Source organism: Amaranthus tricolor, chromosome 2 (genome assembly GCF_026212465.1).
Source record: "Amaranthus tricolor cultivar Red isolate AtriRed21 chromosome 2, ASM2621246v1, whole genome shotgun sequence".
In the NCBI taxonomy this organism is placed as follows: Eukaryota; Viridiplantae; Streptophyta; class Magnoliopsida; order Caryophyllales; family Amaranthaceae; genus Amaranthus; species Amaranthus tricolor.
The window spans coordinates 38,896,978-38,921,646 of record NC_080048.1 but is presented as its reverse complement, the minus strand read 5'-3'; the positions used below and the strand labels follow the sequence as shown (position 1 = coordinate 38,921,646).

Sequence of the window (24,669 nt, the reverse complement as noted above, 5' to 3'; positions counted from 1 at the left end):
AGTTACAAGCATATGAGACCGTTTCACCGTGAGATATGTCCATATAAGCAGCCTATTAATAAAAACAATATAAAAAAAATAAAGTCTGAAATCACACTTATACGGGAAATAATTTTTTAAAAAATAGTTTAGGCTTATTCAATTTAGATTATTTTACGGTGAGACAATCCCAATAAAAAATGGGTGTTTGATGATTGTTCACTTTTGGTCAGTTTTATCTCATAAATTGCAGTGTCAATCTAATCTAGGATAAACCAAGCATTAATCAAACCAAAACATAATTCAAGCCAAAAAACCATATTTTCTAAAAATATAAACTTAATGAGTTATTCATTCAAAAATAATAAATAATAACTATGTTTTCTTGATTAGCATTACACTTCAATGCTTAACATTGAACGATAACAAAGTAACATTTTTTTCCAGACTAAAGTCAATCTGCTCCTAGTATGCTTAAACAAGAAAATAATTAAAGAGGCAACTAATACTATAGACATTTGGTTTGGCTAATAGCATAACATGCCAACTCCTGAATAGATGGGAACTGTAAGCAACAAGGACACGAATGAACATTTCTGGCTGAACATCAAAATTTGCGAGTTGCGACAGAAACGTCATTCTTCCGGTATATTTCTCGGATTAGACGTATATGAGGACTCCTATACAGACTGAACATTTCCCTGCAATTGAGCATTGGTCTTGGTAACTCCATCCTTCCATCCTTTCTGGCGAGCCCGTTGTTCCCACATTGCGGTTAATTTCTTCTGTGCCACCAATGCCGCTTCAGCCTTCTCCCTGGCTTCCTCGCAAGTTTCCATTCCTGAATTGCACTTATCTGCCTCCTTTTGATATTGGGATGTTACCTTCTTAGCTTCAAGCAAAGCCATGTCGGCGCGTTTCTGGTTTTCTGCAGCTTCAGCTTCCCGCAGTTTCAGTTCCTCAGCTAATAGATCTGCAAAATTCTTTTCAGTGTCTTCGCTGAGTCCTGGGTCGTGCTTTGAACAATCTATATATTGTGAAATAAACTGCTTCAGAGACAATATAAGGAAGTTGCAGCTAACAAAGAGATAAGCTTACATATTTGTTTGAGCAAAAGCATTTTTATTGATATTGACTATTAACATTTTTCAATGAGAAGATTTCCAAGAAAAGAGGGGAGGAAGAGCGACAAATATATTTACCAGCTACTCTTGTGAAAGACCGTCTCTAAAGAGACGACCTCTAAATAAGAAGCCCACATTATTATTTTTTCTGTAATTTATAATTTGTATTGATGGGGCTATTTGGTCCATATATCTAACGCGTCTTTCAGAGAGACCGTCTCTCACAACAATTTGTGTATAATTACGGAGGACTACAGGAGAGGGAGGAAACAAAGGGATCTAAAATCCCCTCTTTTCATTATGTCAGACCTACCACAGCAAAAATCTATAGGGAATACACACGCTCATTTTCTCCTACTTTTTCCGTGGCAAATCCCTTTCACTCCACCATCGCTTAAGGACTTCCTCAAATAGCCACTTCAAGAAACTAGTACTCCCACTGTCCCATATGGTTTACAACATTTTCCTTATTAGTTTGTCCCATGGGTTATGCTACATTTTTATTTTTGGCCATGACCAACACGCTTTCTATAATTCTCATCCACAAACTTCTCCCACTTCCCCATAAAATATACATTTTTATTTCTTTCTTTCCCTTTCCTTGGTTTGCACAAGAAAAGTACTTTTTGTGAACCTCATGAGACTAACCAAAGGCATACCTAGCACCATCAAAGTCGAATGGGGAACGCATGTCACGAAGCACTAGAGTGTTCACAAACCAAATTGGTTCTTGACACATTCAAGAATAGCATAATCCACAAAGCTTCAGTGATTAGCGAGTGCAGGGTGGATTTTATATTGACGTCAACAAGTATACAACTTCAAAAAAAAAAAAAGAGAGCTTTGAAGGTTTAAAAACAATTACTTCATCAAAAGCAACAAACAGGTATTTTCGCGCCATGCTCTCTTTCTTGAATTAATAAATGAATAAAGGTTTTTAACTACACTATAGTCTGCAATGCAATCGTTGATCAAGATATTTAGGATTGTGTACCAGCAAAGTGGCTAAAGCATAAAGCATATGTAGACTTGTGGAGAATATATTTACAAGGAAAAATCTTCAAGCCAGTAACTTCAGTATGACTATGATGTAAAAACACTTGCAACAAGTGTCAGGTATACAGAAGTTCAAAGTTTGTATATACAAGCACAACGATTCTTGATGCTGTTTGAATAGAAGAAAAATGAGGGAAATGGCAGGATGAGCATTCCTTCATTTGGATAGAAAATGGAGGCAAGTGAAATGGACGGGAGGGAATTGAAGAGAAGGATTTCTTCAAATTTTATAAGAGACTAATCCATCCAATATCAGAAAGATTTGATATGAAAAGTCATCACACTTACCTCCCATCCTTCCCCTTCCTCTAATGTTAACCAAACACACTTTAAATTCAGAGTTGGAGGCCCAATCTATAAGTTATGTAACCCACTTAAGACATAATAAAATGAAAGATTCCTACCATCAAGAGCACACAACTATAACCTCAAAATACAGACAAATATGCCAAAATTAGAATTAGCACCACACAACCACAAGATCATAATAGTGGAAGGTTCCAACAAGTGGTAAGTAAAAAATAACTATACTTTTTGCAACATTCAATTGACATATGTGATATGTTTTCAACATCCTTCATTGTGATCATATTGCCAGTAATTTTGTGTTGTTAGGAGTTTAAACCATTTACAGAATACCTATAAGAGGGATTTTAAATAAAAGCTTATCCACATTCCTCAAGATTTATATAACCTAAATGTTCAGGACTTCTCATTTTTACATGAAATAAACAAAGGTCGATGTAAAACAATTTGTTCTTGCCAAAACTTCTGAACTTTTTTTTATCAGGAAACTACTGAAATTTCACAAGTAGATCATAGATCATTTCACTTATTCAACTCAAGCAACTATATATCATGAAAATAGTCTTATAACACCCACAATATGCTAGGATCATCATTATGATTTTAGTGTAAGGTCTAGACACAAGCAACATATATTTCTAATGTGCACAATAGAAATAAAGAGAGAAAATGGCATCACGCTGCTATCACAACATCATCTTACAAGATTGATCTTAAATATGGTTGAGCCCAACATTCATGATTTATAAACCCTAATAGAAGTACAATGAAGTATCTCAAGTAACAACAAAGAACAAAGACTAACCTGTGAAGGAAATATTGTTAAGACCTGCAATAATGAAAGCACACAAAACAAATTAAATAAGCAAGTATCACAACAAATAGTGTCCAATTTCAACACAAAAATGAAAGTGAAAATCTTAAATTTTCCATAATTATGATCTAAAACAGATTACAATGAATCCAATTAAAACCTAAAGTACAGATCAGTTAAAAAAAATAAGATCTGAAAAACATACCATCAGGAATAGTGATAAGAGGCGAAGAATTGCAATTACAAGAGCAAGGTGGACAATTAATGGAAGTTGATGATGATTGATCAGAAAGAGAATCTGATCCCTCCAAGAAATGCCAATAAAGAGGAGGTCCGACAATGTAAGCAGCAATAGAAAGAGCGATTAACCCTAAAGAAATCTTCACCACTTTGGGATTACAAAATCTCTGCTGGTGCTGGCTTACCGCCATTGATGTAGAGCTTGTTTTCGATTTGCTTGAGTTTGTCGGTAGCCACTGCCCACTCAGAAACCTATTTAATTTACAATCTCATAGTAATTATAAAATCCCCTATTCGTCGATCTAATTTTCAAACTTTTAATTTCTATTAAGTCCTTTATATAATTTTTTTTTAAATAAACTTCATTCGAAATTTATTTTAAAAATCAATATGATGAAAATTTAATATAATCGTGCTAAAGGCAATGCTCTGCTTAATAACAAATTATTTTAAACAGTTATATAAAGTTCAATAAAATCAGACTATTAAAATAGTTCTCACTTAGTAACAACCACTAGTTGTTGGTCAAACTTTGTTTGACTGAGGAGCAATGAGTCGTTGACTCATCATTACTAAGCGCGATCCGTTCCTAATCAGTCAAACAAAGTGACTATTTGAGGTCAAGTTGTTGTAGTAAGTGCGACTCAATCCATCAACTATGTTTTTATCAAAATCTTTATGGCACTTATTTTTGAAATAAGTTTCAAAGAAATGTAATATAAAAAAATTTCATTACGATGAAAGTGTCTCATAACGCTTTGTAGCATTTACACAATTATGATAGATTTTGTGTGATACTATGAATGAATTCAAAATAACCTTTTTGTTATCATTAATAAGGAGAAGTTTGTGTATATTTAAGCTTCTAAAAATTGCATAGGTCATTAATAGCATTAGGGTAATTAGATACTATATTGTTGAACAAAGATTTTGTACCACTCGACCACCTAATTCTCTCCGTCGTTACCTCAACCTTTGGCACCCGCCATTATTAGCAAACGACGTTTCTCAGTTCTATACATGCATTAATTACCAAAATAGCTCTATATTAACACTCCATTAGCTCGATGTCAATAAGTGAGTTTCACGTAAGGTGGAATTTGGAAGGGTTGAATGCACACAAGATTATCCCTGCTAATGATAAAACTAACAAATAAATTATTTTCAATTGCCCTTTAATAGCAAACGTCATATGCAACCTCACGTAAATAAGAAATGTATATGATTTAATGGGTCATTTTATTTTAGTCCATTATAATCCGAACGAAAGAACTTAGTTCAAAAATATTGATAGCATTTACATTTAAATCTTCAAAATTATCACTAATATATAACTTTCAAACATATTTTCTTTGGTAAGACTAGAGATCTACAATTGCATTCAGGCAGGTCTACTAAATATAAAGGTTGATTTATAAATAGTTCGGAAGGAACAGAGCTCTAAAGCACCAGTTATGCAACGAAGAATATGGCACGAGTCACAACAAGCATCTTCCGATGAGGCAACAATTTACGCCCGAAAAAGAGGGTGAAATGTTTGAGGTTACATAGACGTTTTACATTACATGTTCTTCTTGCCATAGAAATGACGGATTTCCTGCAACTGGCTGCGAAGGCTCTGGTTGTCCTCGAGTAACCGATCATATTCAAGGAGTAGGCCTTCCGATTGCTTTTCCAAAGCCTCGGATTTAGATTCAGCGACCTTTAGCTCATCTGTTTTTGCCGCACATTCCGATTCAAGAGTCTTGATCATAGCCTTCAGACTAGCAAGCTCTTCAGAACTTCCATTCTTGGCATCATCTAAACTCCGGCTTTGTTTCTTTACAGCCTCCATTGTTTTTCTGAGTAAGCGGAGTTCTCTTATGTAGTGATGCAATCTGTCATTCATCAGTCCAAGGAATAAGATAAATCCTGCAAATTATATTCTGTCAAGTCTGTCAATACGAGATTGAATACAGCCTTGCACAATACAAAACAGCTCGTCTTGTATGAGACCGTCACTCTTTTTTGTAATTGATCACCCTAAAATTGTAACTGATCATTTAACACACTGAATGTATATGGGCCAGCCCAATAGAGATAGTCTCAACATGAGACCATTTCAAAGTTATCACCTAGAGTTTGTTTGGCGTACAATCGCTACTGGCATAAAAGGAAGTATAGTTTGATTCCTATACCCCTAGATACTTCTCGACATTTTCCTTGTTCATATCCTAAAAGATTCAATAAAGTACTCAGACACTAACCTTGATGAACTTGGAATAATGCAAGCCTAGTCAACAAGAAACTTGTAAAGATGAACCTAGACGACGTAGTGCAAAATGCCATAACGGTCACAATCAAGGTAACAATCACAGTGATGCAGTAATGGGAGTGATGCGGTTATCGACTTATCATAAAACCAAATATTGGCCGAAAACATGAGACACCCCTCAAAGGGGCTCAAAATGCACGGTTTTTACACGTTTAGAACGCGGAAAATATCGATTTGCATTTTTTTAAAACCTTTGCAACACGGGCAACAAATGTGACCTTACTTTTGCACTATGCCTAAAAGTCAAGGTTATGAGACAATTAGCCTTCCTAGAAACAACTAAATGAGAGTATCCAATATGTGCTCAAAGAAGATTCACAAAATGAGACTCCTAACCAATATGTGCAATCACTACCAATCTGCAGCTCTCAAATTAATACAACTTGCATGATTTGAGGAATCCTTTCATTTGCAAGCCACTTCATTTTCTTGGCCCTCCCTTCAAATTTAACATAGTGATGGTTTAAAGAACTCGAAGAGATCGCAAATCTAAAAGTACTACCTTGGTTCACTTTCATTAATGTTTAACATTTTTTACTGTTTTTTACCACGATTTTTATAAATTCAAAACCTTATTGCCGCCTGCAAAATTTAAAAAGAAGTGCTACCGCTAACATTTCGCCAAATCTCATTGCAACTATTTAGAATTTCCAAAAAACCAATATACCCAAAGTAAAAACATAGTACCACATAAAATCATGTTTGGTACATGGGATTTCAAGGAGGCAATGGGACTTTGGCTTAAAAAAAGTCCAAGTCCTTGTTTGTTTAAAAGGAACAGGAATAGGAAGTGAGATTAAAAATTAAGAACCCAAGAAAAATATCTTGGGAGAGGGTGGTATTTGAGTTGAGACTTTCATTTTTATCTCTTTCATCCAAGTTCCTAACATAACAAACATGAAATATAACTTTTTTATCTTAAAAATCTCGTGTTAAAGTCATATTAAAGTCTTACAAGTATTATTTCCTTGTGCCAAACACCCTCTAGGTAAACATGAAAAACCAAAAAGCAGCTAAATACAACAAAAGTCTATTGCTTGAAGCAAAATAGCAAATAAAATCCACATTTTTTTTCCACTAAACATATAAAAGTGTCTATCAAAAATAGCCTCTTTGTTGGTACAAACATAAGGTTGCGTATATTCGAACTCCAAACCTCATCTAACTAGGAACCACTTAATGGCATTAGTCTAATGGAACTTGGTGCAAGTAACAATTGATTCAAGCTTTTTTAGTTAAGTGAAATTAACTTTCCGAAAAACAAGATCAATAGGACAAGAGAAAATAACCTCTCTGTTTGAACAAAAACAAGTTGCATACATTCGACCCCAAATCTCACCCAACCCACAACCAGATCAACTAAATGGCATTAAGCTGATAGATCATTTAAAATAAACTAGTTAATTAAACTGCAATACTATCCCAAACATAAGATCATTTAACATACAAATGAGCAGAAAAAGGATTGAAATGCATAAAGAAGAGGAGGAAAATACCCACAAGGGAAGTATCGAGAAGACCACGAGTAAACAAAATCTGATCGGTAGGATTCATGTTACCAGGCTCAATTTCACGCTGCTGAATGCTAATAATACTGGTAACACTTGAAATCAGTAAAACTAAAATTGTTCCAAAGATTGTTGTAATAATCACAGGTCCTCTTCCTCATTTCATGCGATCTTGCACCTAAGTATGGACCCAAAGAGGAGGCCAAACTTGATTGTTTGCCGAATATACAAGGCCTTTCAAAAACTACAAGAAACAACAATGGATATAATAAGATTTCTCTGATCTTGGATAGGAGCTTGTTTTGGTGAGTGAAGCCAACAAGATTATTGTTGGCTTCACTCACATCCTCCTAATCAAATCTTGATTCACTCCCTTGATTTGCTTAGGTTCTTATCTTTCCCGATTTGCTTCACTCACACTTTCCTTTCTAAAAAATAGAATTCAAGGTTCAAAATATCTCGAAACTTATTTTCTTCCAAAAAATAGATTCAAAATTAAAACTAAAGAATAACAAATATGAAAATAAGGGCTTCTGTTCGTTAAATTTGTGAAAAATGTCGACTGATCCGCCGACGGGGACGAATTATAGTAATTTGTTCTAACCCAAAACATAAACAACGACAAGGATAATCATTCTACTAAACTATATACTAATAATCTTTCTAAAATAATTGCTAAAATATTTTATTGTAGGAAAAGTGTTTCACTCACACTTTCATTTCAAAGAAGGTCTCTCTCTAAAACATGTGTTTATTTATCATCAAATTTGAAAATTACAATATGTGTATGCCTCTATATATAGGAACAAAACAAGAGGAGCACAGGTCTAGCACATGGCTTTTAAAAACACAATTAGCCATGTGACTTAATTAAAACTCACATGATTATTTTTACCAACTAAAAGAGTCCTCGACTCGAGAAAGAAATAAGAAAAGTTTTTCAACTGATAGAATTGAGTGAGGCCGAAGCTAACTCCACAAGTCTGCATAATAACTATATTTTTACGGCTATAATTTATAAATAATTTATAAATAACCTAAAATTTATTATATTTTATAACAAATAATAAATAATTTAAAACTAAATCATCATATTGATAAATAGTTGCTAAGCATAAAATTTGAAGTTGACTTGATTTGAAATCTATTTATGAAACACGTCCAATCATGCCAATGTACACTTCTAGTAGAATTAAGGGCATTACTATTTGTCGCCACCCTTTTCATTTTATCGCCACCCCTCCTAATGAAATTACGAATTTGCCTCTGAACTTTAAAAATTTACAAATATGCCATTGGAGTTAATAACTTTTCATTTTCATTTTTTTTAATTTTTTTTATTATTTTTATTTATATTATTATTGTTATTATAATTATTATTATTTTTGTTATTATTATTATTATTAAACCACAATAATAATAATAATAATAATAACAAAAATAATTATAATTATAATAACAATAATAATAAAAAAATTTTAAAAAACAAAAACAAAATTTAAAAAAAAAAAAACAGTCGCACAAAACGTGCGACTCAACCTAGGTCGAGTCGCACGTTTTGTGCGACTGGTTTTTTTTTTCTTTTTTTAAAATTTTTTTTTTTTTTGAATTTCGACTTATAAAATTTCTTTTGTTTAATTAATTCATTTTTTAAGTTATTATTATTATTATTATTATTATTATTATTATTATTATTATTATTATTATTATTGTGGTTTAATAATAATAATAATAATTATTATTATTATTATTATAATAACAATAATAATAAAAATTTAAAAAAAAAAAATTTAAATGAGGTGTATATTTCTAAATGAGGTGGAATAGTTGTCCACGTAGGACGGTGTGGTCGGCTTGAAGTCATCAATCTTACTGGGGCCGTAAACAATATTACCGCCATATTCATTTGGGTTAATAACATTTAAAAATATAAATTAAATATAATAATTAAAACAAAAATAATAATTTAATAATAATAATAATAATAACAACCACAATAATAATAATAATAATAATAATAATAATAATAATAATAATAATAATAATAATAATAATAACAAAAATAATAATAATAACATTTAAAAATATAAATTAAATATAATAATTAAAACAAAAATAATAATTTAATAATAATAATAATAACAACCACAATAATAATAATAATAATAATAATAATAATAATAATAATAATAATAATAATAATAATAAATAATAATAATAATAATAATAATAATAATAATAATAATAATAACTTAAAAAATGAATTAATTAAACAAAAGAAATTTTATAAGTCAAAATTATAAAAAAAAATTTTTTTTTTTTAATTTTATTTTTGTTTTTTATAAAATTTTTATTATTATTGTTATTATTATTATTGTGGTTTAATAATAATAATAATAATAATAATAATAACAAAAATAATTATTATTATAATAACAATAATAATATAAATAAAAATAATTAAAAAAAATTAAAAAAAATGAAAATGAAAAGTTATTAACTCCAATGGCATATTTGTAAATTTTTAAAGTTCAGGGGCAAATTCGTAATTTCATTAGGAGAGGGGGGTTGCGATAAAATGAAAAGAGTGGCGACAAATAAGAATCGGGAGAATTAATACCGCTATAATTTATAAATAAATGATAAATAACTTAAAATTTTTTATATATTTAGAGATATTGAGGTTTAAAATTTGAAATGAAAACCATGTAGAAAGTAAATGGGAAAAACAAAGAAACAGAAGGAGTACTTGCTACTAAGTGTAACTTGTTGTGTGACAAAATGTCACTATCAGTAGCAAGTATTATAGAACAGAGGAAGTAGTTAATAGTCGGTCTCCTGAGAGACATCTCTCAAGCTGAACCCATTAAAGTCTAATGCGTAGTTACGTAATCCTTAATTTATATTTACTGTTTTCTAAATACCTACTTATAATATCCTTAATACCTACTTACAGTATCCTTAAATGTCTACTTATAGCATTTTTAAATATCTACTTACAGTATCCTTGCTTACATCATCCATAATATTTATTTGTCGTATCCTTAATGCCTACTTACAATATTCTTAATCACACCAAGTAAGCGTGTAATACTTATAATATCTTAATGTCTACTTATAATATACTTAATGTCTACCTAGTAACTTACTCCATATTTTTTCCTTAATGAACCAAGCCAATTATAGATAATCTCTTAAAGAGACCGTCTCTTACAAAAATTTGTGTATAACTAGTTATTTAGAAATAATATTATATTTATGTTCACTTTTGATTCAAATCATACTTTCTATTTATATCTAAATAAACAAATAAAATAACATGCTAACTTTATTTAATGAGTTAATGACCTTTAACTCTCTTTTATCACCGATTAAATTTTAAGGAACATAGATCGAAGAATATTATTTGTTTGAGCAATTTAAAATGTACATGTTTGTATTGAAGCTATAAATATTCAAGGAAAAATAAAAATCAAATTATATGAATAAGAGTAAGTAAAGATGAATTTGAAAGGAAAAATGAAAGATAAAAATTATAATAGTGTGAGGTTTATGAAGGAAAAGGGATATAATTAACATTAATTTGGGGAGAATAGCGGAAATATTTTTCCTCCATCACACTAGGGTAACACATTTGACTAGTTCTTCTATTTCTTATTCTCCATCTCCATTACTTTACAACTATTTCTATTAACTTTGACAATAATAATATTCTTTTAATTTTCTATTCTAATAGTCTCTATCCAATATTTTTACCTACATTTTTTATTGAAAAATTACCTAGAATAATTCAATTTTTTCATGATTTTCCTACAATAATCCCACCCATTGATTTTCCTAGAGTAAATCTGGTAACTTGATGACTTGTTATAGCAAGTTTTATTTTTTTAAAAAAAATAAATAAAAATAAAATGTCGAAGAAATGTTAAAAAAATATTGAAAAAAAATTTCTAATTTTTTTAATTATTTAAAATTTTTTATGTAAATTTTTAACTTTTTTCTCTAACTATACATTATTTTTCAGTTTTCTTTTCTGGTAGAATTACCTACTATAGTAGCTTATTGAGTTATCCAAGTTTATTCTAAGAAAATAACTATTAAGTTAGGATCATTTATGGTTAATTAATAGGTGAAAGTATTGTAGGAAAATCATAATAATATTAAATTATTCTAGACAATTTTTTTTAATTTAGAATGTCTCAAAATTTTAGTTATTTTCTTTTTGAATATGTACTCCTCCTTCTATTTACCATTAAAGCACATCTTCAACCACTCACTCTACTTATTTTCTCTCTAATAAACTAAACTATTGTATAATTACAAACAACCAAAAAACACTATTCTTAAAAAAACGTAACAAAACACAAATTAGACTATAATTTTAGAAAAAGGAGTATTTTCTTATCTTTATCAATATTTACAGCAGACGGAAAAAAACAAACATAAAACGACAAAACCCTCGTGTAAGTGTGTAGGAATATACCAGTATTATCATTATCACTGATTCTAATCAAGAAAACTTTACATGTGAAACGTTGAAGGTTGTCTTTAATAATGATAAGAAATCCCCAAAAAGGAGTAATCTTTATCTATATTTTCAGTATCTACATCTTCCCTTGTGTCATCTCTTTGTCTGTCTTTGTTTTACAGCTTTCCTTCTGTCGTGGCGTTTTAGAGTGACTCAATTACTCTCCTAAAAGCCAATTCTTCATACTTGTCCTCCTCTCACAGTCCCCACTCATCATCAAATTCTTACCTGCTACTCCTACTTGTAAGTGTAAACCCTCAATTACAGTTTTTTGATCAATTTTTCATTTGGGTATTTCTATTTTTGGCAGTTTGGCACTTAGTATCTTATCTTGTATTATTTGTTTTCTGGGTTTTACTTGTTGGGTTTTAATCTTTAGCTGATTTTCTAATTGGGTTTTTGGTTACTGTTGATGGGTTGTCTATCTTTTGGTGAATTTTTTCTATTTTTAGTAGTTTGACACTTATTTTACTTGTAAATTTCCACTGTTTAGCTGATTTCCTCTTTGGGTTGTTGTTTACTGTTGATGGGTTATCATTCTTTTGGTGAATTATCCAGATTTTGGGTTAAAATTGTCTTCAGGATCTGTATGGTTCAAGGTTTTTCATTTGGTAGTTGGTTATGCTGCATCTTTTGGTTTGTTTATACAGTCTTCTCTGCTGTTTTCCCCAAATTTACTTGTTCTTCTGGGGATATTGGAATATGGTACTTGTTTTTGAAGTTCTTTGTAATTAATTTCAAGTCTAAAACCAGATTTATATAGTGGGAAGACACTATCATTTCAAGGCTAAACCAGATTCATGTACCGAGTTCCTTTCTCTTTTGATGGCAACATTGCTAAACCATATATGGTATACATGGATTGGGAACGTTAGGATAAACGGAGGAGGATTTCGTTGCTACTGTATACTAGGAGCTATGTTACTTGGACTCGAGTACTAATGTCGGATACTGGTATGGGTCCAAGTGTCGGATACGTCTAAATATTCAATTTTACGCCTAAAATGAAGTGTCTAAATGCCACAACAATGTCCAAGCATCAAGAATTGGACACGGGTACGTGAAGCAAAATGAAGAGTCCGAGTAACATAGACCAGGAATTGACTCACATACTTCACCTTAACACTATGTTTGGAAATCAAAGGAAAGGAAGGGGAGGGAAATGTTGGGAATTAGGATTGCATTTTTTCTCATTTGGTACCAATAGGGAAAGGGATGGTAATGGAAGGAAGGGAATTGGAAGGTGGATTTCCTTTACATTTTAAAACGACGCATCCCAACATCGGAAAGATATGCGAGGAAAATACACCAATCTTCCCTCCCTTTCTTCTTTCTCCTATCTTCTCCTACCCTTCCTTCCTATCGAAAATAACATTTGTTATTATAAGGATAAGTAGCACACATCCAACTTTTCAAACATTGCATATTAGGGTAATCACATGTTATATTCTTGGGAGATCTCAAAGTGCATTGCACATTGTAAAAACAAGGCCGCATCACATCGCGTCGGCCGTGTTGTAAAGGTTTTTAAAAACAACGAATCAATATTTCTACATTGTAAAGGCATAAAAAACCGCATTTTGGGTTGTATCAAGGGATATCTTTTAGTTTCGGCCGATATTTAAACATTACGATAAATGCATCACTTTACTGTATCACCGTTTCGTTCCCGCAATCGCAACCGTGAACTCTATGGTGCATTGGTATTCTGGGAGAAACACACCCATTCACATGTACATAGGCAGAATAGTATGTAATCCTAAACACTGTTACTCTGACACTTGACTCACCCTTTGTGTCTGTTGTCGACACGAAGTGAATCTGGATCGGACATTCCAAAATTGCAGGAAGACACAAATTCAGATGTATTATTGCATGCTCAATGCTCTGATACTTGACAGCATTCCATAAAGAGTGAGTTACCTAAATTTTAATCATTATGTAGTTCCCAAGAGTAGAGTACTTAAGAGTAGTGTAAAAATTGAAGTTTGTGACATACAAAACTGTGTTTCTCTTAATATATGAAAAAGTCTCCTGTCAATTGTATTCTGCACAGTTTTAGTTATATTGGTGGTATTTTCTTAGTTATGGCTGTTTTTTTATTTTGCAGGAAAGCAAAACCAACCAAAGTCCAGCTGCACGAAATAATGAGTGCTACTAAGGTTAAGCGTGTGGTAGGGAAATATGAGTTGGGGAGGACAATTGGTGAAGGAACATTCGCCAAAGTGAAATTTGCACGAAATTCTCAAACCGGGGATCCAGTGGCTATCAAAATTCTTGACAAAGAGAAAGTTCTTAGGCACAAGATGGCTGAACAGGTTTTAGTTTGCTTGCTTATCTTCTCTTTTCAGTTTTTCCCAATCTCTTAATCTATCCAGCAACACACTACCCTACAATGCTATTAAGTGACTTCCATCCCACCTAGGTGGGTTTTGGGGGCCGAACGCACGCTACCTTATCTTGTTAAAATAAGGAGTTTATTTCAACTAACTCTTGATATCCTGAATAAATATGTAGTGCATATGACTTAACAAGTCATTTTATTGTAGTTCTATAATTTGAAGCCAAAAAACTATGTTTTGTGGGTCGAATGCACGCTAACTTATCCTGTTAAAACAAGGAGATTATTTTCAGTTAACTTTTGATAGGCTACATATGTGCAACTTCACATGAATAAGTAGTGCATATGACTTAACAAGTCATTTTATTGTTGTTCATTGTAATTTGAAGCCAAAATACTATACATTTTTGACTCCTTGGGTGACACCCTCATAATTCTGTCCACTTTTCAAAACCAATTTATGAAGAAAAAACTCATGAATCAAGCCCCAATCATAGGAGTGTTATCTGAAATAAATATAAAATTAAATGAACTTTAAAATAACTTAAATTGAAATAGTTTAGACCATTATTTTAATATGGTAATTGTAAGTGATTTCTAGGTGAACCTCATTTCGTGGTCCTAATCGATCATTAATTTGTAAAACAAGAATCCAAGAAAACAAGTGAGAAAAACTCTCAAAATAAGATTATTGAGTCATTTCAACTCTATTTCGTAAAATATTTAAGTTCGAATACAATTTAAGGAAACTATATAATTGGGTTGAAAATCATTTTGTACACACAAGGTAATATCATACAAAGAACTTAATTTAGTCTTAAATCTAATATTGACTAACCATTATTCAATTATTAATTTGAGGGAACAAAAACGCAAGTAAGCTAGGGCATACCTACCTGTTCTCAAATAAAAGTATGGCCAAAAGAGTAGTCTCAGGTAACTCTAGTGTACGCATCTCTCCTTCTTGGATCACAACAAATTACTAGCTGTACTAACCTAAACCTTTTGGCTTTATTTTTCCTCGTGTTTCACTTTAAGTTTTTAATATTTTAATATTTAGCCGTTAAACACAATCATGTAATCAAGCTCATTTAATATTTTTAATTATAATTTTCCATTAAGTACATATCTCAAAATATTAAATTCTAGTCTTAATTGTCAAATTATCATCTTGACATCCATATTTTTCAATCGCAATAGTAAATAAGAATATAAATATTTCTCGTCCAAATTAAACCACATTTTAGATATAAATAAAAATAGGAATTATAAATCATTTGTAGTAACAAGTAGTACTAGATAATAAATATAGCATAACCTAAATGGTAATTAAGTACATCATATTATAGTAATAAAATCATACATCACAATTATGCATATTAGCACATAACAATCATGTAATACTAACAAGATAACCCTAATTAGATAGACATTAAGAATTACGTTTGAAAGCGAACCTAGAAATATTAAATGTATGCTCTTAGAATATGTGGTCTATAAATTCAAAGTTTGAATTTCTTGTAATCTTGTAGGTTAAATTTGGTTGTAAAGAATTAGATGAAGAAAAGGAGAAAAAGTAACAGATAGTATAAGAATGATAGGAAAATAAAAATGGTATGAGGAATGATAGTGAAAATACTTATTTATTTATAAGATGAATAAAACAAAAGTTGAATAAGAAATAGTCGAGGAAAGTTAAAACAAAAGTTGAATAAGAAATAGTTGAGGAAAGTTAAGAAGGGTATATTATAGTTGACTAAAGTTAAGAATCGTGTAGAGGGTGAATTTAAAACCAATTTATCGAAGTAAAGATTGGTGAAATGGGGTGGTTTTAAAATCAGATTTCCTTTACATTTTATTTAATAGATGAATAAATTAATTTTATTTTAAAATTTCGAAATATTACACCTTCAAGAATGGACACAAAAATGTTTTGCCCACTTGGCTTTTATTCTCTGTTATTTTACTTTTATTTTTAATTGAATGGGCCGTTGAATCATATGAAATGTCTATTCCAATTCATCTTCAACATGTACCTCCTCCTTCCACCTTTGAAATAACCCGTGATGTAATTCGTCTTGGTACGTGGGATGGAAACGAAAACGTCTTAGAGTGACTCAAGAACGACAAGATATAAGGGAACGTTATGTATAAATTTGAAGTTAGTATCAAAAGAAAATGAAATTAATTTTTGTGCTTAAATTTTGTTTTTTAACATATTTTTTCAGGTTTTAAGATTTATCTATTTGATTTCCTTCCTTTTTCGTCCTTGAAACTATAAATGGAAATTGGGATGACACTTTGAATAATTAGGGGTGGGTTTCGTTAGTGATCTGGGACGGGTGTTTTAGAGACACGAAACGTGGAAACGTTCCACATTCCATGTTTCTTTAATCTAAATTGCTTTTGTTGGGATTTTTCATGTAAGGTGACTACTTGTTTTAATACTTCCTCCGCACCTTTTACTTAAATCATTTATCCCAAAAGGCTTGCATGTTCACAAGTAAGATGGTATCATGGTACAAGTAAAAAGATACAAAGGAAGTATAACATTATGATTGGTAATGGCATCTTGTGGCATGAATATTTTTGCCTCTTTTCAATTCCATTCATTGTCTTAATATGTTTTCAGTGAGATAGAAAAACACAAGAGAGTAGAAAATTCAGAATGTATTTGGTTGACAACATCATAGGAAGTATAATTTCTCTTAAAAGTTGTTCTTCACACAAGATAGAGGAAGTTGCTTATGCTGTCTTCTTTGATAAGTAGAACATCTCACAATGTAGTTGGAGTCGGGCTAGGAAATGATGCTTTTAAAGATCCATATGTTTGAGCTTTACATCCAACCCATGATCAAGTATTGTGTTGTAAATTGCAGATAAGGAGGGAAGTAGCAACAATGAAACGAATAAAACATCCAAATGTAATTCGTCTGTTTGAGGTCCTTCTCTGTCTTTCTCTATTAAAATTGTTAAACTCCTTCATGCATGTAATGTTTCTATGGTTTTAGAGGAATTTCAATTTTGATAAAGGAACGTTGTTCTGTTATAGTCCTAAAAAATCTTATTAGTCTCTTTGCCTTTGGTAGATGTCTAATGGTAATTACTAGACTACAGTCGGACAACATCTTTGAACTTAAAATGTATGTCTAACAAAATAAAATACTTTCAGCGGTAGTGAGTATTAGCTTTTTGTTCCTTGGGAAAGAGCAGGTCAATTTTTTTGTTGTACCCTTTTCTAATGGTTTTGGATACTTAAAATTTCCTATTGGTTTGGTAATGTGGTCTTTGAAGATGCCATGAGTAGAGTGGTACGTGATATATTGCATATCTTGAATGAATAATATTTGGAAGTTCAATTTTAGATGGGGTTTAACAAATAACCATGAAAGTAAGAAAATAGGAACAATTCCATAATTAATTAGTCCATAAACTTACCGTTTAAGTGAACATTAATCACATAAATGACAAAAACAATGCAATACCTCAAAGTTGTTTAAGTGGCTCCCATGTAGGTGGGATAAGATGTGTGTAACCTTACCCTTGTAAAAACAAGGAGATTGCTTCCATTGACCCTTAATTGCCAAACACCGTCACCAGTCTCACTTAAGTTACAAGTGTAGAAATTTTGATGACCCATTTTGTCCTACTCTGTCATAATCAAAATAAAGAACATTTATTGCACACAACATCTCATTTCTCCAATGCAATAAGTGACTCTCGAGTTCTGCCCAAGCAGGTTTGAGGGAATTGTATTTGTGTAATTGTAGCCTTGTACTAATAAAGAAAAATAATCACATCAACGTCACCAATGCTTGAGCCTTAATCCCAAAAGATTGGGGTCGGCTACATGATCCCATATATTAGTTCCAATGGTCGTCCACATGGATTTGATTTTTGGCTCATGATCATGGGATGTGACTAAGTTTTACTAAGCTGGTTGTCACTAACCTACCACTCACTCTTCTCCTTAAACCGAGCATGGGACCGGAAATAAGCAACAAGCTCTCACAAGCGGAGTTTAAGAATTATAGTCACATAAATAGCTAAAAAAGTACTACGATGAATGCTAGTTTCAGTCTTGTTTCTGCTTTTATTATCCTGTAATAGCAACAGATGATGTGGCATTAGTATTTATTTCTCAGACATTTCTGTTCCATTAACATATTCATTCCCTAGGTGATGGGAAGCAAGACAAAAATCTACATTGTTCTGGAGTACGTGACAGGAGGGGAGCTTTTTGACAAGATTGTAAGTCTTTCTGAATATTCAAGACTGTTTTTTGACTGAAACTAACTGTGTTGTGTTAATTTCTAGTTGGTTGATTTCATATATTGACATTACCATTTGAAGTTACTCGAAGTCTTGAACATTTTACCATATTAGGCTTGTATTGTATTATAACTAAAATTTAAGTTCTGTTTTGACTGCCGAAGGTACACCATGGACGAATGATGGAAGATGAAGCAAGGAAGTATTTTCAGCAGCTAATAAATGCTGTCGATTATTGTCACAGCAGGGGTGTGTACCATAGAGACTTAAAGGTGTGATACTATGATGTAAAGTTTTTGAAACTTTGAGATAATGTGAACTAGTATCTGGACAATTGAAACGAAATGTTGCTCTTGTTAGTTCAGACCTATGTTACTTGGACTCGGTTACTGATGTCGGATACTGGTACGTGTCCAAGTGTCGGATACACCTAAATAATCAATTTTACGCCTAAAATGAAGTGTCTAAGCGCCATACCGATGCCCGAGCATTTAAGGATTGGACACGGGTATGTGAAGCAAAATGAAGAGTCTAAGTAACATAGGTTCAGACATAAGTTATTTGCATTGTAGAACAATGGGCAATTATGCTAAGAAAGTAAGGGGCCGAAGGGGAAGGGAAGAAGGGTGGAGGGTAAGGTTACATCTGAAACTCTGACCGGGGTATTTATTATTTTCCACACCCTTTCCATCTATAAAATAATTGGTGTTTTATTTTGAAGTTTTAGAATTCATTTATGCGATGTTCTGTCAATATAGTAGCCCCCTGAGATTCATCTTAAGTGTAATTCCGAAGTTCTGACTTCTGTCTAAAGTTGCAATTTCTTTTTTGGATCAAACTTCACTTACTGACGACATTTTCCTAGTTTTCTTTTCAATTCTCTTCCCTTGATGGTTATTGATATGTCAAATTTTGTTATCTTCGTATTTTTGTTCACAGCCAGAAAATTTGTTGCTAGATGCCAGTGGGAATCTCAAGGTTTCTGACTTTGGCTTGAGTGCAATCTCTCAGCAAATCGAGGTACCCAAATTAATTTTAGCCCATTAAATTATATTTTTATGAATTGGCTTATAAGTGACCATCTTATCAGGATCCCAAGAGAAGGTTTGAAAGAAATACATCACTTTTTTTTTATTTATTTTTGAAAAAATATACATTACTGATATTAGCAAAACTCTGGGATTTACTCCAATTGACTAAACAATTATTGCCATAATGTAGACTTCTTTAAGGCTACGTCATACGCATAAGGTGTTGAGTTATTGGCGTAGTTTTTTTAGTAAATGTTCTCTTTGTTTTCGCAGGATGACGGACTTCTTCATACAACTTGTGGTACGCCAAATTATGTTGCTCCAGAGGTAACTAGCATAATTAGGCAAATTTTTGTGCTGCTTACCGTTATTCTTTTCTAGTTGTTTACTTCTTTTTTCCATTCCTATAAATTATAGGTCCTGAACGACAGAGGCTACGATGGGGCGACAGCAGACTTGTGGTCGTGCGGCGTCATCCTATTTGTATTGCTCGCAGGTTACTTGCCTTTTGATGACTCTAATCTTATGAACCTATATAAAAAAGTGAGCAAGTTTATTTATTTTTATCTTCCCAGTTTCCTACTTGTGAGAGTCTTGTAACTTAATAATATCTTAAAATTTGTAGATCTCAGTGGCCGAGTTTACCTGTCCACCTTGGATGTCCTTCAGCGCAAAGAAATTTATTACTCGGATCTTAGATCCCAATCCTATGACGGTGAGCTTCTAAATGTGTGCTATTCCTATCAACTTAATCCTCTGTGTGTCTTATGGAATCATTCAATCTTCTTAAGATTTTATTGTTTGTTGAGGTTTTTCTATTTCTGTATTTGAAGTTCTTTAAGTTGTTGAAAATACTTCACATGTGAGGAAAATCCTACATCGCTAAAAGAGTGGGTTGTAGACTTGTATATAATATTTGATGGGTGAATGTCCTAAATCATATGGTTTTGGGAAAGAGTAAACCTCATCAAGTGTGTATCCATTCCAAGTCAACGCTCATTACCCGTGGGTTTGTGGGCCCAAGCCTACGGATGCCCCGTGGGTGTATCCACACGAGTGGGCCAATGGGGTGATTATGTGACGAATTGTCACAACCTAAGATAAGTTATATACCTAACTTATATTATGCAGTTGAGTTTTTCTTAATATGCTTTAACGGGCCATTTGTGTAGAAAATGATAACTTTTTGATACTTGCTCTCTCCTCTCTCTAGTTGAAGTTTACTTGAGGATCAAAATTACTCCCTCTGTCCCCGTGAGTTTGCCAACATTTCTATTTTGGTTTGTCCCTTTTACTTTGAATCATTTCTAGTTTAGGTAATGTTCCCACCACTTTCTTTGATTCTTATCCACACATTTGTTCTCATTTTCTCTCACTCTATTCTTATCCATACAATTTAATAGTCCCTACCATTTCTTGATCTTAATTCCATTATTCCATGTCGCAAATTATAGGGAATGAGGGAATAATCCCTTAATGCAAACTTGTTAAATTTATATTGGCCGGACTTAAAACCATAGTAGAGCTCAATTTTCTGTTGTTACTAGTTATTATGGTCTAAATTTTTAATTTTCTTGCTTGCAAGTGGTGATGGACTATGTATGATCCAAATCCTATATATACACACATGCGCTCGCGCGCGCACACACACATATATATATAGGAAGAAGTTCAAGTGAAAACCATCCATAAGAACCGTAAGAACCAATCTATCTGACAAAAAAGTGTTACTTTTCTGTTCAAAAGATGTATTTTTATGCAAAAAAGTGTTACTTTTGTTTAAAAAACAGATGATATTTTTCCTCAAAAAAGTGTTACTTTCAGAAAAAATTTTTGAACAAAACTTACAAAAAGGTATTACTTTTTACATAAAAAAGTGTTGCTTTTCGGAAAAAACATGTTACTTTGTATTATTTTTTTTTGAAAGTAACACAATTTTGCTAAAAGGTATCAACTTTTTTTTAGAAAAAAAGTAACATTTTTTTGCCCAAAAGTAACACATTTTTCCGTAAAAAGTAACACGTTTTTATTAGGTTGATTGGTTCTCATATAAGCTTGGTTCTCACTGGAACTTGTACCTATATATATATATAATATATATATATATATATATATATATATATATATATAATATTATTTCTTTTCGTTTATATGTGCTCACTGAACGAATAGTACCCTCATCTTTTATATTCTGTTACAGCGCTTAACTATCCCTGAAATTCTAGAGGATGAGTGGTTCAAAGTAGATTATAAACCTTCTGTATTCGATGATAAAGATGATACTAGCTTGGATGATGTAGATGCAGTTTTCCAAGACTCAGAAGTAAGTTCCTGATTTAGTAGTGCATGTTGTTGGCGTGATGGGTTTTGATATGTTACTGGCGTCTCTACAGGAACACCATGTGACTGAAAGGAGAGAACAGCCGACTGCCATGAATGCATTTGATTTGATTGCTATGTCAAAAGGGCTAAACCTAGGAAATCTTTTTGATACAGAACAGGTTTAACCCCTAATCTGGCCTTTTATTATTACTTCATACGCATTACTGTGGCCGATGGTACTTTTTAAATGCTGAGTCTCATTCCTCTAGAAGTAATTTTTTTAGCGATTTTCTTAAGGTATGATGGGGTTGTGGGGGAAAATTGGCGAATCATTTTTACCTCCTAAATACTTAAGAAACATATGTAAATCTTTGCACATTGATTGCGGTCCTGCGGATACAACTTGCTGTAAAACATAAGACGAGAATAATGTTTTGAGTGTTTTTTACTTATGAACGAAGCCTATGAACATAATTCGGTAGTTAGTTCGCCTTTTAAATTCGCTATTCGCTCAAAATAGCCAAAAAGAACCGTAATTCACTTTTTTCGATTTGCAAGGCAATTAGCGAATCATGTGACACTAAGAGGATCAAATATTGACAAATGATTTTAAGACCTTTTGCCCTTTTAATGACCAGTTGTTTCATATCATAACCTTCTACCATCTGCTCATCTTATAATACTTGAGTATGTTACGTGTCGTTCAACGTTTGAGGCTTGTTAATTTCAGGGCCAGGCATATGTTGCAAATGCTCAAACCTTCCATGTTTACCATTTGAAGTCGGGTAATTGTAATAATGCTTTTCTGATAAGGAGATATTACAAGTCAAATCTATGAATTTGTATATGGTCGTATTTAGGAGAGTTAAACAATCTAGTCTGATGTCCGTTGAAGACTTTCTATTATATTGTTGTAGAAGTCGGTTTCATGAGCTTGAAGCGATCACACTTCATTTTGATTTCTTGTATCTTTTTATTTTTTCCAATAAACTTCCCTCGTCAATGTTAGAGTATATAACATATCTTGGGGCCTCAAACTATCAGCTTAAGCTTTTGGTTGACTTGGTTCCTTTACATGGTATCAGAAGCTAACATGAAATGAAGTCACAGGTTCAAATCTCAATCACCCCTCATTTAAAGTGGAATATTAAGTGTCCAGGCATGAGGAGGGTCTGTGATGCATCCACACTTCTAGCCCAAAGAGCTCTCGTGTGAGGGAACGTGTTAGAGTATAAAACATATCTTGGGGCCTCAATCATCTGTTTAAGCTTTTGGTTGAGTTGGTTCCTTGACAGTTAAGTTGCTTTGTTGGTTTTGTATGCTTGAATCCGTCTGCCTTCCACATTTTGTGTCCTCCTAGAGGTGCTTGTTCACACGTTTTGAAGTTTTTCTCAATGAACTATTCTAATTTCACCGTTTTCAATCAGACTTTTAAAAGGGAAACAAGATTCACGTCTAAGTGCCCTCCCAATGAAATCATAAAAAAGATCGAAGAAGCTGCAAAACCGCTGGGATTTGATGTGCACAAGAAAAATTACAAGGTAAAAAATGTGCATATGAATTTCTTGATTCTAGCAGCATGGAGACGAATGTGCGGATTTGATAAAAAAATTTGCAATTTGTTTTAGATGAGGCTTGAAAATTCAAAAGCTGGTCGGAAGGGAAACCTCAATGTGGCTACGGAGGTAGTGAAAATGGAATTTGAGTACTATTGACATAACATAATCTTATCTGCAATTCTGCATGAATCATTTTCCGTATTTCTGAATTATGATCATTCACTCTTTTAGGTACTGCAAGTCGCCCCATCGCTTCATCTGGTCGAGGTTAGGAAAGCCAAGGGTGATACTTTAGAATTCCACAAGGTACGATCTTTAAACGCGTACTTTTATTTCCTTTAGCGTCCTAGCGGCATGACACCATTTTATACTACCTCAACAAGATTTTCAGATTCTGTCAAATTTGCATTAAAATTGGTAACTTGGAACTTAATATTTTGAATCGAAAAGAGTAGCTAAAGTGACACTTATTGGGCGTTCGGTTATTAGTTTTAAATGGTAGTAATAGAAAGAAAGTTAGTTTAAATTTTCATGAAATGTGTTATGTCATTTCCAAGGTAGTGTTTTTCTTCGTAATTTTTCATTACCATCTGATATCACCTTTTGTCTTTTTCAAGCGGTAATTAGATGAAAATGAATTTTGTGAAGAAAAAAATGAAGAGTAGGGACAAGTTTGATTATAAACTTTGTTAAATGGTTTTCTAGCTAAATTGCATTAATTTTCAGTACCATTTCTACTATTTAATATCAGTAACTAAACGGGCCGTTAGTTTTGATAATAGGGAGTATTAATTCATTGATAGGAAATATCATAAATTGTGTTTGTATTGGTTTCCTTATTCATTGTTACTTTGTTTTAGTTCTATAAAAAGCTTTCGAGTTCATTGGAGGATGTTGTTTGGAAAACGGAGGAAGACATGCAAAAAGCAGACAAATAATGAAGCGTTGTCACGCTTAAGTTTGTCCAACGTCGCAATCAGTCGCCTCTGGTGGCGGTTCTCATGGCTTGTTTCACGTGGTGTTCCTATTGTGTTATTAATAAACCCCCTCATGTTCAAGTTTTCCCGATGTTTCTTTTGTGTCTATGAGTTCGTGCAGTTTACCAGAGTTGAGTTTAGCGAGGATTTGTTTATTGTATCGGAAAGCATTTGAGGTGTACAGTGATTTGAAGCTATATACGCTACCCTTGTAAAGATAAGAACAATGAACATATTAGTGAGTAGTGACAATGTGAAACACCGGAGAAGTTCTTTTTAACCTTAGATCTTTGTTGGA

The 24,669-nt window shown here is 32.4% G+C and overlaps 3 protein-coding genes across 10 annotated transcripts; 1 reads left to right on the top strand and 2 right to left on the bottom strand.

The window, feature by feature from the left end:
- Window positions 1–300: 300 nt before the first annotated feature.
- LOC130806330 (uncharacterized) lies at window positions 301–3,828 on the bottom strand. Its single transcript, XM_057671356.1, has 3 exons — window positions 3,485–3,828; window positions 3,271–3,294; window positions 301–1,006 (listed from the first exon to the last, which is right to left on the bottom strand). Exons 1-3 carry the CDS (start codon window positions 3,708–3,710, stop codon window positions 660–662), a joined length of 597 nt encoding a protein of 198 aa, XP_057527339.1. The 5' UTR covers window positions 3,711–3,828; the 3' UTR covers window positions 301–659.
- A 1,071-nt stretch (window positions 3,829–4,899) lies between these two features.
- On the bottom strand, window positions 4,900–8,095 carry LOC130806329 (uncharacterized). 4 transcript variants are annotated; one of them, XM_057671355.1, is made up of 2 exons: window positions 7,330–8,095; window positions 4,900–5,444 (listed from the first exon to the last, which is right to left on the bottom strand). In XM_057671355.1, the coding sequence occupies exon 2, from the start codon at window positions 5,405–5,407 to the stop codon at window positions 5,081–5,083; it is 327 nt and encodes a 108-aa protein (XP_057527338.1). In that variant the 5' UTR covers window positions 5,408–5,444; window positions 7,330–8,095; the 3' UTR covers window positions 4,900–5,080. The 4 variants fall into 4 exon arrangements, with proteins under 4 accessions (XP_057527338.1, XP_057527335.1, XP_057527336.1 ...); XM_057671352.1 differs by having other exon boundaries at window positions 4,900–5,430; XM_057671353.1 differs by having other exon boundaries at window positions 7,334–8,095.
- A 3,778-nt stretch (window positions 8,096–11,873) lies between these two features.
- LOC130806327 (CBL-interacting protein kinase 32-like) lies at window positions 11,874–24,669 on the top strand. Of its 5 annotated transcripts, XM_057671347.1 has the most exons (16): window positions 11,874–12,112; window positions 13,686–13,783; window positions 13,980–14,187; window positions 17,090–17,152; window positions 18,390–18,461; window positions 18,647–18,754; window positions 19,422–19,502; window positions 19,787–19,840; window positions 19,931–20,056; window positions 20,139–20,228; window positions 21,714–21,836; window positions 21,907–22,014; window positions 23,263–23,376; window positions 23,464–23,520; window positions 23,626–23,700; window positions 24,255–24,669. In XM_057671347.1, exons 3-16 carry the CDS (start codon window positions 14,017–14,019, stop codon window positions 24,330–24,332), a joined length of 1,320 nt encoding a protein of 439 aa, XP_057527330.1. In that variant the 5' UTR covers window positions 11,874–12,112; window positions 13,686–13,783; window positions 13,980–14,016; the 3' UTR covers window positions 24,333–24,669. The 5 variants fall into 5 exon arrangements, 4 of the variants coding, with proteins under 4 accessions (XP_057527330.1, XP_057527329.1, XP_057527331.1 ...); XM_057671346.1 differs by lacking the exon at window positions 13,686–13,783; XM_057671348.1 differs by lacking the exons at window positions 13,686–13,783; window positions 17,090–17,152.